The 14878-nt window shown below is 40.3% G+C and overlaps 1 protein-coding gene across 2 annotated transcripts; it reads left to right on the top strand.

Moving 5' to 3' along the window:
* The first annotated feature begins 2584 nt into the window (after positions 1-2584).
* Positions 2585-14437, top strand: nr2e1 (nuclear receptor subfamily 2, group E, member 1). Of its 2 annotated transcripts, none has more exons than XM_041860297.2 (9): positions 2585-3285; positions 5892-6037; positions 8006-8093; positions 8361-8596; positions 8995-9141; positions 9371-9467; positions 9699-9848; positions 10301-10409; positions 13157-14437. In XM_041860297.2, the coding sequence occupies exons 1-9, from the start codon at positions 3228-3230 to the stop codon at positions 13317-13319; spliced, it is 1194 nt and encodes a 397-aa protein (XP_041716231.2). In that variant the 5' UTR covers positions 2585-3227; the 3' UTR covers positions 13320-14437. The 2 variants fall into 2 exon arrangements, with proteins under 2 accessions (XP_041716231.2, XP_041716232.2); XM_041860298.2 differs by lacking the exon at positions 2585-3285 and adding an exon at positions 5705-5793.
* The last annotated feature ends 441 nt before the right edge of the window (positions 14438-14878 follow it).

A 14878-nucleotide genomic window follows, 5' to 3' on the forward strand; every position in this document is an offset into this window, starting at 1 on the left:
AAAAATATTTAATCAATTTTAAATTCAGGCTGCAACACAACAAAATGTGGAATAATTCAAGGGGTATGAAATGAATACTTTTTGGAAGGCACTGTATGAACTGTTCATCCTCTGTAAGGCCAGTTCTAACCCATCAGAGTCTTAGCCCTGTCTAAGCCGAGGGAGGGGTTGGGGGGTTCTACTAAGCTATATGGAATTGTTTTAAGAAGGTCATACCAAGGATCATTTAGCTATTTGATTTTGAATTGTAAGACCCCTTGAAGTATGAAAAAGAATATATAAAAAAATTATTTGATGAAAATGTAATTTGGCCTTACTGCTATTAGCCCATACAAACGCATTGAATAACAGATTCACTACATGGAACAACAGTTGGTCCCCCAAAAATATCAAAAGGAAGTTTGTTCTGAAGTGTCTCTCCTACATCTGAGAGATATAAGAAAGATCAGGAAACACTTTTTTAAATATATTTTTTTTTACATGTATTGAATCCCTTATTTTTGGCACTAAACAGTCTATGCCCTGTCTACCATACGAAACGTAATATATCATACTAAATGTGGTGTCTCAATTTACGTACAGAATAAAACGAAATGCTCTGATACCAGGTTGCAGCACTAGGTCTTTGGTGACTTGGATCTATTATGTTTGCTCTCTTTTGTTTTTGTTAGATTTTATTTTTGTTTTCTTACAATACAAAAACATACATAGACAACGACAATAGACAACTTAACATGTATGTACATTAATTTCTACAAGCACTAATGACATCACATTTGCTCAGACCCACATGTTCCCACCGTATCCACACCCATCCTTTCCATCTCACAATAATATTGTTTGTTCTCTATAGCGCTTACTGACTTCTCTCCATAGGTTTACGCACATCTTATTAGTGCTACCTTTCGATTGATTTGATATAAAATAATGCAGCCTAGTTGATAGCCTTCATATGGTTTTCATTGCTAATAATGGTGAAAAATGTCATGGTGGTAATATCTGCTTTCTATAGCCTATAGAGTTATTCCAATAAATAAGTGTTGTGACACTTAAGCCTACGCCTCTCGAATTTTTAAAGACTATTTAAGTAGTTGCATACTGATGCTGTCAAGCAAAAAACCAGATACACAATCCACTGGTCCTTTGTTAACGATATTTCATTGACTGCTGGAGAAGAAGGGAGTCACTAATACAAAAAGTGAAAGCAAGCAACCCAGGCAACCATGATGTTGGTTATATTTGTGTAAAGGCTATCAGTGATTGACGAGGATTAGAAAGAGTTAAGGAGATTATCTCGCACATTCAACTGCCCCCCCCACCCCCCCCACACACACACACCCTCCCATATGCATTTCAAAATCAAGCCCCACAAAAAGTAGCAAACATAGAAAGAAGTGTGTGCAATAAAGCTCATCGTACCAAATGTGGAATATCAATTTTGTGAAGCAATTATTTTATTTTTAAGACACGTTTACTAAATAGGCTAAGTTTTAGTTTTGATAGGCCTGATGATATCCACCTGCGTAGTTTGCTCTTTAACACATTAATTATATTTATATATAACAAACTTAGAGAAGTTGATACTTGGACCAGCTCGAGCATGCTCAAAATGGACTAAACCAAGCGAGCCATCCTGAAGGCAGTTTTAAGGGTGAAAGACTTGACAACGACTAATTGCAATTAACTACGCCATTGTACCCCGCCCTTGTCCGTTTAAATCGACACTTTCAACGTCCATATATCCTCTAGGGTACCGTGGGAATGTTCATAATTAAAAATCAGAATTATGGATTTCTGAAGTTACCGGGTGAAAGCCCGCAAGCTTTCAAGGTCAGGGTGTCACTGTCAATGATGCGGTCTACGGGTGCGATCGTCCCCTCACCCCGGCACCCTGCTCCTCAGACGGAGAGGAGAGGCTGCATCTTTCCGCCCCGGCGAGCGGGCACAGGGGGGCGAAGGGAGGAGGCCACCACACTGCTCTAGTCTACATTAGCGTGTGCATCCCCGACTCAGAACACCTGCTTCGTTCCCGACTACTAAAGGGCGATGGGAACCGCTGTCTCTGTCTGTCACACAGCTCTGGTAGATGAGGGGGATGCCCAAACGGTCTACCGTTGACAAAATCCATAACTCAACCTCTCTCTCAATGATAATCGATCGACATTCGTTTTAGGCAATACTAGTAACAATACATTTGCACATTCATAAACTCAACAGGTGCACATTCAATTGTGCTCAAAGCTCTACCCAAAGAACATTTGGATAAGGCTATGTGGAGTTGACAAAAGCAGCTCAATTTAACAAAACCTATTAAACACTTTATAAATATGTTAAGTAGCCTATAAAGAGAAAGTTGCACCTATTGGTAAATGTGCACTAAAACATCCGAGACGCAGCAATCAGATAGAATGTAAAGAGATATAGAGAGAATCGTTCAATAGCCATGCACAACACCCCTTATTAATTCACAGAAATATACAGCGCTGTGTTTTCTTTCCACTCCCAGTTACCTCTGCGCGAGCCTTTGGAACTCTTACTTCACTTGCCTCAGAGCGAGCCCCCCTGAGTCGGGTGACGTCATGCTGGCACACAGGAGTTGGGAGTAGAAAGCAGGGACAAGCTAAGTGGGTGAAGGAAGTGGAGTTCTCCACCCTCCGCCTTCTCTGACACTTCTCATAAATATTACTAAGCTTTCATCTAACGACTCACAGCAGAAAGTCACCTCTGCTTCGGTCTTGAACAAGCATTATTTTACCAGTCGTTGTTGATCAGTTAAGAAGAGCATTGTTTTTTGTTGGTTTAGACTATTTGTGTTCGGTGGCTTCTGGACTCACTGGGTAGACAGTCCGTCTGTTTTGGTGCGCCGCTACGGCAGTTTTCTACCCAACTTTGTGCGCCTTGTTGCGCTCGGTGCACCGGAGGAGCCGTTGCCACTCGCCCGGTGTAGACGGCTCTCTATCCGGCTATCGCGCTGCTGTCCACTCAGCCAGGACCTTGTGAAACTCAACGTCCAAGACTTGCAGATACTCCAAAATACATCTTGATAGCTGGAATTTGGTAATCCTGGGAAAATATCGAGTTGGGCGACTCAGGAGTCAGGACATTACATAAATCTAATGGTTTCAGCGAAAACTGTAGATTTCGTGTTTTGATATTTTTCAGCTGATGCTTTTGCACAGGCAGAGGAATTTGATTCTGAAAATATAAAATAAACGACAGTGTCCACGATGAGCAAACCGGCGGGTTCAACAAGTGGGTGTTTGGATATTCTGAATGTTAAATCAAGTAAGCATGCTAAAGTTTATATTTCTTCTTAAACTATGATTGGTTATTAAGGTATTTATAATTGTTATAATTCAAACATGTATTCATCGAAAAGTAATAGGATATTATGTGAAAGGCGTTGAAACAATCCGAAATGAAGTCTTCGACAATTTGCGTTTACCTTGGAGTTGCTGTAGGATACATCTGGTAACCCGTCTTATAACTTAAACTATGAAGTCGATTTTGTACAATAATTGTGCATGTTCTTAGGCCTACTTAAAATTGCTTTTTTTATTTTCCAATGTATTTCATAAGAATGGTTCTAGGCCTAGCCTATCCACGAATAAGACTAAATTGAGCGCTGGACCACGTTTTGCGTTCTAGGCCTACACTTCTTCCTTTTCCAGTTTAATTCCAGTTATTTGTTGTTGATAAGTACGGCATTATTCTCTCATAAAAAGAACACTGCATCTTTCTGCTTGGGGTGCGATGTTTATTTCTAAAAAGATGAGGAAAGGTTAAACATGTAGGCATAAATGTTCCTGAAACACCCAAACTATCATGACGCTGAAAATAATGTACGTGAAAGAGACATAAACTATATCGAGGTAGGCCAATGGGCCACTATTGGCATGATAGCCCAAAAGCTAATTTATTGATAAACAATTGTGTTGATTATGTCTATTTGTCAATCTCTGTGTGTGTGTGTTTGACAGGCCAAATATTTCTTTCCAGACTGATTTTAAAACGGCATACACTAATAATTTGCCCTTGCATTTTGTTTAAATTATTTATGTTCTATGGTTGTAAAAATTGCAGGACTTGTTGGGACTTCGTTCATCATAAATTAAAGAAAACATTCAAATTCTGGATTTCGAGAAACTATAAGGAATGTTTACATGTGTGTGCAAATAACTGGAATAATGAGACAATAACAGGTAGCCTATATTATATATTCTGTAGCCTAATACATTTATTTTTGTTATTGCGTTAAGTGTTGCTAAACTGCATTAAGCACGTCCAAACGAAATATGCCTATAACGCATATAGGTTATTATTCGTTTTACCAATGCCTGGTTGGTTGCTATTTTGGCCTATTCGCATAGGCCTTGGCAAATCTCAGGCAGCAATCTACAAGTATTCACTTTTATACAGCTTTTAAATTAGAGTAATTCACAATGGTTGTAGCCAAATATTGCATGCTTTCCTCCTAGTTCATTGCACACATTGTGGGTGGTCACAAAAACATTTCCCTCAGTCAGTAAAACTCAGTCTAACTTCTTTCAGCAGGTTTTGGGGTTGATGGTAATTACGGTAATGGAATATGCCATATATCTTTAAGCAATTACGGCACACAATGGCGACGACTGGAACCCCTATTGAGAGAAGTTAAAGACGTGTTCCCCCCGCACACCTTTATCAAGCTTCATTTTTATTATATTACATTTTCGCCCAACAGCTTTATGGGAAATTTGCCCGTTATTAATGCGTAATTATAATTGTCTAACGAGGACAATGCGATATTGGATCCATTCCTTATGTGATGCTTACGCCTACTTCTAGGCCCAATTAGGCTATCGCCCAACTTGTATTGATTGTTTCAAAAGTTTATACAGTATATATTTTTTAAACGAATAGTTTTGAGTAATTTTGTTTAGGCCTATTTATTCGTTTTTGTTGTAGGCCTAGCCATGGCATCAAATATTTGAGATGCATGCTGGATTTTCAAGCCTTTATAAAACCACGTGATATAGAAATGTAATAGCCAACGACTTCTTTGTTACCCTTTGCATAATTGGTGTATTGAAGTCCCAACTCCGCGCCGAAGTCGATTGTTTTTGCTGCTCTGTCGTTATGGGGTCGTATCCGAATTCCCATGCTACCCTTTTTGACGGGTCACTGCATGGTGAATCAATGAGCAGGTGGCAAAACGTCAGTGTAATTACATAGCCTTCTTTTCCCTCCATAAAAAAGACTCCCTCATATACATACAAATATACTTCTTTTAAATAGATTTGAATAAAAACTCTTTACAGAAATCACTTTTTTTCATTTACTCCGGGGTCGATTTACATACACTTCATTTGAGTTGGTGAAACGAGTTGGTGCGCATTATTCTCGGTGCCGTGTCACTCCCTAATCCGCAGGCCTACAGACCTGCGGGATAAAGCAGCTGTCGAGTCCCATTATGAGGGGGAGTTGGCAGCTTGTCGAGATCGGGTCAGTCAGACGAGGTTCAATGGGGAAAATCATTAAGTTAACACTTTCCCTAATGTCTCCATTGTGTGCCCCCGGGCATTGTCTTTAGAGACCTCAGATATGACGCTTCCCACAACCGAACTCACAAGAAATTTGCGGGTGCATTCCCATGGCCGGACGGCCTATGAAGACACTGTACACTGTCCGTTGTCACGTTACTGTGTGTTTTGTTTTGTCTTCCTTTAAAAGGGAGGGAGGGGTGATAAGGAGGAGGGGTACAGTGCATGAGTTTGGATGCAGAATTTATTCAGATGGGTGCTCTTTCCAAGCGTAAAACACCGTTCTGATTCTTGATCTTGAGGCACAACGTACATTAACTTTTGAAATAAACAAAGATAAATTCATTAATTTGTATTTATTTTATCCAGGTCGTATCTTGGATATCCCGTGTAAAGTGTGTGGGGACCGGAGCTCTGGGAAACACTATGGCGTGTACGCGTGTGACGGCTGCTCTGGCTTCTTCAAGAGGAGCATCCGCAGAAACAGAACATACGTCTGTAAATCAGGTTCTCAGGTAATAGGCCTAACTACAGTGTTTTTCCAATTTAATGTTAAACCTATTTCATATTCAGGGGGTGACTTTATCCTAAATGTATCCAAACATGACGCACACATTGGGCATTTTACGCACGGTCATGTTGCATCTTTATTGGCCAGACTTGAGTTTGCAGGGTTAAATCTCTGCTGAGACTTGTCTCTGTGAACGGCCAGCCACCCAGGGCACGGCAAGGCCTAATTACATCGCCACCCAAGGCCATTGACTGGCGCTAAGCACAGTCCTGCTTTAATGTATCAGGTGTAATCCAATCTAATGTAATGACACTAACCCGAGGATTTAGCCAACAGTGGGCGGAATAGCCCTACTTATCCTCGGAGATGAGACCGCTGCTGAGCCGCGGGGGATCGAGTCAATAGCTCTGATAATAACACATCCTTCACCTGTAGAATGGCGTCCCAAGAAAATAACTGTTTAAAGGTCCAATGCAGCCGTTTTTATCTCAAAATCAAACAATTTCTGGGTGACAGTTAAGTACCTTACTGTGATTTTTTTCAATAAAAATGGTCAAAAAGAAACAAAAATAGCTTGTTAGGAAATAGCAATTCCTTAAGCAAGAATTTGCTAGGACCGTCTGGGAGTGGTCTGAGTGGGAGGGGAAAACTGAAAACTATAGCTGTTATTGGCAGAGAGGTTTGGAACTCTTTCTTATTGGTCTATTAACTAATTTACTGACTGGTGATATCATAGTAAAAGGGCATTATCATAATTATCACAATTTCACAGTATTATTCCAACCGCATGGTGTGGAAATTTATATAAAACACATGAAAATCACGTTTTTGAGTGCACTGGGCCTTTAACAACCATTCTCTTCTCCCTCAAACACCGTGTTCCTTTTGTCATTCACTCACTGTGCCAGGGCCTCCTTTCCCAGAGCCTTCGTAGTGTTAAGATCATCGTTAGAACCATCATACATTATGATGTATCTTTAGCAGCCGATCTGTTTTCCAGAGTCTTCGTTAGTAACGTTGCTCTTAAAAACATTCCCAAATATACGAGTGATCCAGACCACTCGTAGAGCAGCCAAAGTGCAGCATTAGATGTTTTTTGCCCTTCCGCGTAACTTTATTCACAGAAGATCTCCGCTAAACATAGAATCAAGATGTTTAGGCTAAGTATATCTGTCTGACTGTGACCGCCGATAACTTCAGAACGAAGTTGACTACAAATACAAAGTTGCCAAAGTACTTGCAATTGTTGCAAACAAGTGAAAGATAAAACGATGCCTCAAATGAAATCAGAGATGACTGCATTAAAAGATAAATAGGCTACATGGGCCTATATATTTAAATAATATTTCAATCATACTGAGTTTTATTTTGCCACTAGGCTACTGTCTGTAATTTTTGCCTCAATATGTTTAATGATGTGTGACAAGATGCATTATTATTGGATAAGCATAATAAGCCGCTTCAATATTTGCAGCCATAGATGGTAATATCTCTCTAGGAGCTGATCCGTCGTCAGTATTGTGGAATAATTCTAATGTTAAGGTAAGATTTGAGTAGAGAAGTCTGATCCGAGAGCAGCGTTGCTTTTCTTTAGCAGTATCGACACATGGTTTAATGACACACTTAGTGAACGTTCTCTCAAACGCCCATAAAAAGTTGCCTCGTAAATAACGATGCAACTGGTAGGCTACGATCATCGTAATGCTTAATTTACATCCCAACTGGGAAACGAGGCCCAGAGCAATTAAACTGAGCTGTGATTCTCTCTCTCTCTCTCTCTCTCTCTCTCTCTCTCTCTCTCTCTCTCTCTCTCTCTCTCTCTCTCTCTCTCTCTCTCTCTCTCTCTCTCTCTCTCTCTCTCTCTCTCTCTCTCTCTCTCTCTCTCTCTCTCTCTCTCTCTCTCTCTCTCTCTCTCTCTCTCTCTCTCTCTCTCTCTCTCTCTCTCTCTCTCTTTCTCTCGTTTCCATTATAGGGAGGATGCCCCGTGGACAAAACGCACAGAAACCAATGCCGAGCGTGCCGTTTGAAAAAGTGTCTCGAAGTGAACATGAATAAAGACGGTAATAGGCTTAATTTAATTATTATTTTGGCTATACGCCGGCAGTGACATTTCGGTGTGAGGTGATCAAATCGGATGGAAAAGTGTATTTAACGTAATCAGCTGAGAGCGGGGTAAACAGAGGACGTATTCATAACATTCTCATAAGAGGCAAAGCCTTTTACCTCACCGTGCTTCGAACAAAATAAGAACTTTGATAAATAAGGCATTCACAGACGAGTAGGCCTAGTTTAATAAAGAGTATTGTCCCTGCTCTCCAATTTGACAGCGGTTCAGCACGAGAGGGGTCCCAGGACGTCCACCATACGCAAGCAAGTCGCCCTATATTTCCGGGGGCACAAAGAGGTGAACGGTTCATCTACCCACTTCCCGGGCTCGAGCCTACCTGGCCCGCCGTTTTTCACTACGGTCACGCAACTGGAGCCACATAACTTGGAAATGAGCACGGTAGCCAGCACGCCAGAGAGGCAGGCCATCGTTGGACTGGCCCAGCCCACCCCGAAGGTAAGCCCCTGTCCTCGGCTCACCCTTCACTCACGGAGCTGCGCTATGTGCCCAATGAATCAAGGAGGCCAACCAAGCACGTTGGAAAAACAACATGCTTCTTTCTCAACTTTTAAGAGGTTTAGAAGTTGACATTCCGGTCTCGATTCAGCAGCTTCGAGTCACACAATACGTAATTCATATTTTCCCCTCCATCCAACGCAGGCAACATTAGTTTATAATTAGACCAAAAGCTTAATCTAGTGTTTGTGTTTAGAGTTTTATGAGATGCACACATATTTGTCTCAAATGTGGCAGCAGTGTATTTGATCACGTTATTTATTAGTCCTATAGCACATCATTTTATTCAAATGGCACCCCGAGGCCCTATGTGTTTATATTGACCTCTTGCATTGCAGTACCCTCACGAGGTCAGCGGCACGCCCATGTACCTCTACGAGGTCGCTACAGAGTCCGTGTGTGAGTCAGCCGCGCGCCTGCTCTTCATGAGCATCAAGTGGGCCAAGAGCGTGCCCGCCTTCTCCACGCTCCCCTTACCTGACCAGGTAAGCCACTATTCAGTATGGATATTATAGGATAGATATTAGCCAATAAGTTACATTATTAAGCGATCCCTTTCCAAAAATAAAAGTTGCAATTGTATTGGCCTAAATAAATTAATCAAATAATATAACTAATGTGTGCAAACCTTAATTCCCTAACAATATTTTCTTAGAAGTATATTAGGCATGCTCATTGTGCGGCGCTGACTGAGGCTTGTAATCTGTTTTGCAGCTGATCCTGCTGGAGGACGCCTGGAGGGAACTGTTTGTTCTGGGCATAGCGCAGTGGGCCATTCCGGTGGACTCCAACACCCTGCTCGCTGTTTCCGGTATGTAACCCATATGACAAATCAACAGGTTAACTAGATTTAACCTATTAGACTTAGGCTACTTACTATCATGTTTCGTTTCGATTATTTTCGTTTCGATTCCTTGGGAGTTAACTGTGGCGTTGGAAAGAAAACGAAAATAGAGACAGATTTTCCATTCCTTTTCCGTTTTTATAGATATTCATATCATACTCAATAAAATGTAACCCCCCCCCCCCCATATATTTGAAGGTATGAACACAGACAACACAGAGTCCCAGCGGTTGAATAAGATCATCTCAGAAATACAAGCCCTGCAGGAGGTCGTTACTCGCTTCAGACAGCTGCGTCTGGACGCAACCGAGTTCGCCTGCTTGAAGTGCATCGTCACGTTCAAAGCTGGTGAGTTGAAGAGGGGGTCATCAAAAATTATATTAAAATAAATTATCCTCACTAAAATCACAAGAAGGCAGGGTTGGGTTAATTTAATTTGAATTGCAATCAATTCAGCAATTAATTGAAATTTCCAATTCCAATTATCTTCTATGCTTTTTAATAAGAAACATTTGGAATTGAAATTTGGTTTACTTTCTGAATTGACTGGAATTTAAATGGAATTGTCCCCAACCCTGCAAGGTCACCAATAGTTTAAAAAAAACTAAATAAATAGCCAAGGATGTTCATGCCAAAAAACGAAATAGAAATGCTTTTTTTCCCCTTCACATTTCAATGCAGATGTCTGAAGTACTTTGACCATCAATATGAACATGTCTATTGAAAGTTATGCATTTGTCAGGTGCATGTGAATATAATGTCAGTCATTAACCATATTGTCTGTGCCTTTTCCCTTCAAGCTGTGCCAACGCATGGCGGGTCAGAGTTGAGGAGTTTCCGCAATGCCAGTGCCATTGCTGCACTACAGGATGAGGCACAGCTCACCCTAAACAGTTACATACACACCAGGTGAGACATTTGATAAAAACGAACAGTTTAGAAATGATTGATTTCTTAAGAGATATGCAGACACTTGTTTAATTCAGCTATTTGTTCAATTTACCAAAATACTTGGCACACAAGTGGCCAGCCAATATGGGCATATTTCTGTACAGTAGGCTATTATGCACAGCAAGATAGGCTTCCCTGCAAACAAAAATGAGTTGTTAGGACGTCTCCAGAATGTCACGAAATGGTCACCTAATGTCATCAAGACGTTGTCCCATGGTCCTGTGGAGGTTTTGTCTAGTTTCTGGTTTGTTCCGGGGACGTCCCCAAGGTTGTTCTCAGGACGTTCTCAGGACATTGTGTCATTGCCCTGTGGATTTTTGGGTTCTAAAACCATTATTTGGTCAACAGTAATGTGCATTATCTTGATCCCTGCACTGAAAGTATATGCACTATCCCTGTTTCGCTCCTGGCTTTCACTCCCTCTCCCTCTGTGCCCACGAAGTAGAGGGAGAGATGCATTCTGATTAGTGCTGAGCGATTAACCGAAATGTCAGTTCTTTTTTGGTTTTTAAACAACTAATTGACCGACGTCGGTTAAATGATTTGAATTCCATTTCGTTCGTTTATTTTAATGTCAGCTCAATGAGCACATTGCTCTGCTTTTTCTCTAGAGATAAATCAGATCATATGCCCGAACTGTGCGATGTAGTAGGGAGTTGTAGTTTCCAATACGCCAGTGTTCTACATAGTTTAGCACAGGACATTTTATAATTAACTACAACGACCATAATCCATTGCACGGCTTAACTTGTCCCGTCTGTGTTTCTTTTACGCCTGCTACAAGTAAGACACAGAAGAATATGTGATCAAGAGGGGATACATAGAGAGTAGTTTCTTCGCTAGGTATCTCTACCTGGAAATACATGATCTAAGTGATTGATAGTTGGTATTCAGAAGTCATAAAAGTATGCTTTATTTATTTTGAAGAACTACTCAAATAGTGACAGCATAGACAGCAGCTCTATAGAGAGGAGATGATGACTTGGAATGAAATAATAAAGTCATCAAATAAAACAAATGTAATATACACAACAACTGAAATAATTTTGTTTCTCTCTGTCGCCCACGTTCTTAAAATCTTTAGATAATAAAGCATTTGACCTTTCTATTATGTGAACGACGGAGGATTGGTTGATTTCCAGTTTTTGAGTCTAACTTTTTTAAAGATAATTGATGAGAAGAGTATTGTCCAACCCATCGAGTATCTCACTGCACCCTCATATGTCATGTCTTGAAATATACAGACAGACTAATTAAAAGTACATTTGCACTGCAATACTTCTGACATCCATCTGTCCAACTCCGCCCATAACTTTTGAATTTTGTAACATTTCGAGAAGGCATGAATTTAGCTTTGTGTCAGTATAACATGTATTTGATCAACTCTCAATCTTGAGCAAATGGCATCACTTTACAACCGAGTATGTAGGCTAATATGGTTTTGAGATGATGCACCCACAATGAATACATCAAGTAGCCTAGGCCTACAGACGGAAAGTTTTGGTAGGACATTACATTTACTGATAGATTAAACAACTACAACACTATCTAGCAACAAGATAACATTTACAGTAAGCAATCTAGCTAATGTGTTTTGAGTTCCCACTTCCTCAGGTGGTGAATTGTGTAGCATATAGGCTAGCCTAGGCCAATATGCACAAAAAATATGTAGGCAAATTAATCACTATAGAGCCCTAAAGAAATCGGATCATTTTGAATCTCATTTTGACAGGTGGCACATGAAAATATCAATAATGCATTCCTTGGAAATGTTAGATGAAATAGCTAACTTATTTATTGAATCATACCAAATCAGTTGAATAAAACTTGGTCTAGAGCTCTGCCGCTAATGGAAAGTAATTGTGATATGACTTTTTGTCCATATCACCCAGCTCTATGAGAACATCCTAAAAACATACTTGATGACATCCCGATCCCCACAACTAACGGGGTAGGAACTAGACAGACCCCTATTGGGGACCATGACACAAAGTCTTGCGTGAGCAAACTAGGACCTGTATGAAACATCCCTGTGTGGTCATTGAATGTCATGAGAACCTCATGTCAGAGCCAAACAGGGATGTTCCCTAATGGTCATTCAAATACTTTATTGTAACCTTCTGTCGGTAGCAGACCAGGACCTGTACTGGATGTCCCCTTGAGTTGTCCTGAATATAACGTACCATTGGAACAACCCGGGGACCTTTTTGTAACGTACCCTAATGATCATGCTGCGACCTTATTGTAACGTTTTGTCTGTAACAATCCAGGACCTGTCTGAAACATTCCCTTGCAGTTATTGAATGTCCCAAGGATGATGTCCTGTCAAAACCAAATAGGAACCTATTTGTAACGCTTCCTAGTGGACATCAAAATACTTTATTTTAACGTTATACTGCGACCAAACCGGGACCTGTACTGAACGTCCTCTTATGGTCCCGAGGTTAACGTCATGTTTTGTTGTTCCTATAATGTTCAAAGAACGTCAGTGCGAAAACATCTTGCCGAAACCCTAAAAGGGACCCAATGGGAACGTCGCCTAATGTCCTTAGGATGTTCCGTTTGCTGGGTACTTGGTCAATTCATATAAACAGTTACATGCAAGCAAAATGTTCAGGGAGTCACTGTGCAATTAGAAAATAAAGTCACAAACGAAATGTAAAGGCAATGAAATAATTGCATCTTTCTTGTTTTTGTTATTGCAGATATCCAACTCAGCCCTGCCGCTTTGGGAAGCTGCTCCTGCTTCTACCAGCTCTGCGGTCAGTCAGCCCGTCCACCATAGAGGAAGTATTTTTCAAGAAGACCATCGGGAATGTGCCCATCACAAGGCTCCTGTCCGACATGTACAAATCAAGCGATATATGAGTTTATTTCCGCCATTTCGAGTGTCTGCGAATGCTCACAGACACAAATGTTCTAATGAGCACATGGCAAGTTGAACTTTAAGAACAGAAAAAAAATCATTCCTCTTATTGAAGACTGTAAAACAGCTTGATTTGACCAAGTAGAACAATCATCTTTGGGGTAGGCTTAAGTTTTGAGGATGTAATTTCCCTAATAGAATTGCCTAGCCAATTTAAGTAGGTTAGAATTTCACAACATACTGCAATCTCTGGTTATCACAAAATAAGGATAATCTTCAATTGTAAAGACTTTTACAGTGGAATGAGCCATCTGTCCGTAATTGATGAACCTTTAAAAACGTGGAGATGTTTTTGAGTGTCTCTAAGACCAATGAGCTTTACAACAAATGCCCTTTCAATCTTTTATTGCATTGTTCAATCTGAGCGAATGGAAGAAACCAAAAAAGATTACTCGCAGCTCAAGCCACGGTCAGATGTGATATGGGTCGCACTTGACCCAGTGCTGAAACCAAAGGCCGTGGAGTGTCACAACTGCTGAAGAGGAGGCACCATCTCCTCAAGATGGGACAACGCTGACTGTTCTCCACAAGCTCGTGTGATGATCCCATACACTCAGAGGATTGAGAGGAACGAGCACATCAGGGCCCATAAAAAAAAAAAACTATCTGGATTTCGCCTATCGGATAGGATTAAATGTATAGAAATAGAATTAATAGAACGGGAGTCCCCATTCAAGTCTGATTCGTCTGTTCTATTAAATATATTTCTATGCATTTAATTCTACTGAATAGGGGGAAACTATATATATATATATATATATATATATATATATATATATATATATAAACAATTTAACTGGGCCCTGAGGACTTGACATATGCTGTTTTAAGCTCTCAAATTGAGAAATAAAACGAGTAATTGGAATGTGCAGGTTTCTATGTTCAAGGCTGAGTGAAATGTCGCCTGTTTGTGTTGGCGTGTCATTAAAATGAGTACTTTGTGAAGTTAGACACTAACACTGGAAAAAAATATTCAGCACTTGGATTTTTGCTTTTGGCTGTAAATATTTTTCTCTGTTGTACAAAGTGGGAGTTATAATTTTGTGAGAGTTGTACTGAAATATATTAGAATAATAAATGATATTGAATTATAGGCGTCCCAAATTGTCATTGAGTTACCCCTATGCCACGACGTTTGTTAAATTGATTGTTTTCTTTTCACTAAATCTGCTATCCAGCTTTTTCGGGTATATGGCAGTTTTGGATTCCAAAATCACGTGAATGTGAACCAGAGAGAAGGGTACAATTCCCTGAAACCCCAATGAGAACAAATGCCATGGGTTTTAAAGTTAGACTGCAGTAGAGTGCATATTGAGTCATGCCCTAGATGAGACCTTGGGAGAATCTGTAGCAATAACACATTGGCTCAGGGGTTTCAAGTGTTGTCCAATGAATCAAGTGCTTTATCGTTAAATTGGCTTTCATAATGATAAAAAAAAAAGTACCGTTGACATCATTAGTGGCGATCAATGTCGTTCAATCCAATTAAAGTGGAGGAAAA

This window comes from Coregonus clupeaformis, chromosome 33, assembly GCF_020615455.1.
Source record: "Coregonus clupeaformis isolate EN_2021a chromosome 33, ASM2061545v1, whole genome shotgun sequence".
NCBI lineage: Eukaryota > Metazoa > Chordata > Actinopteri > Salmoniformes > Salmonidae > Coregonus > Coregonus clupeaformis.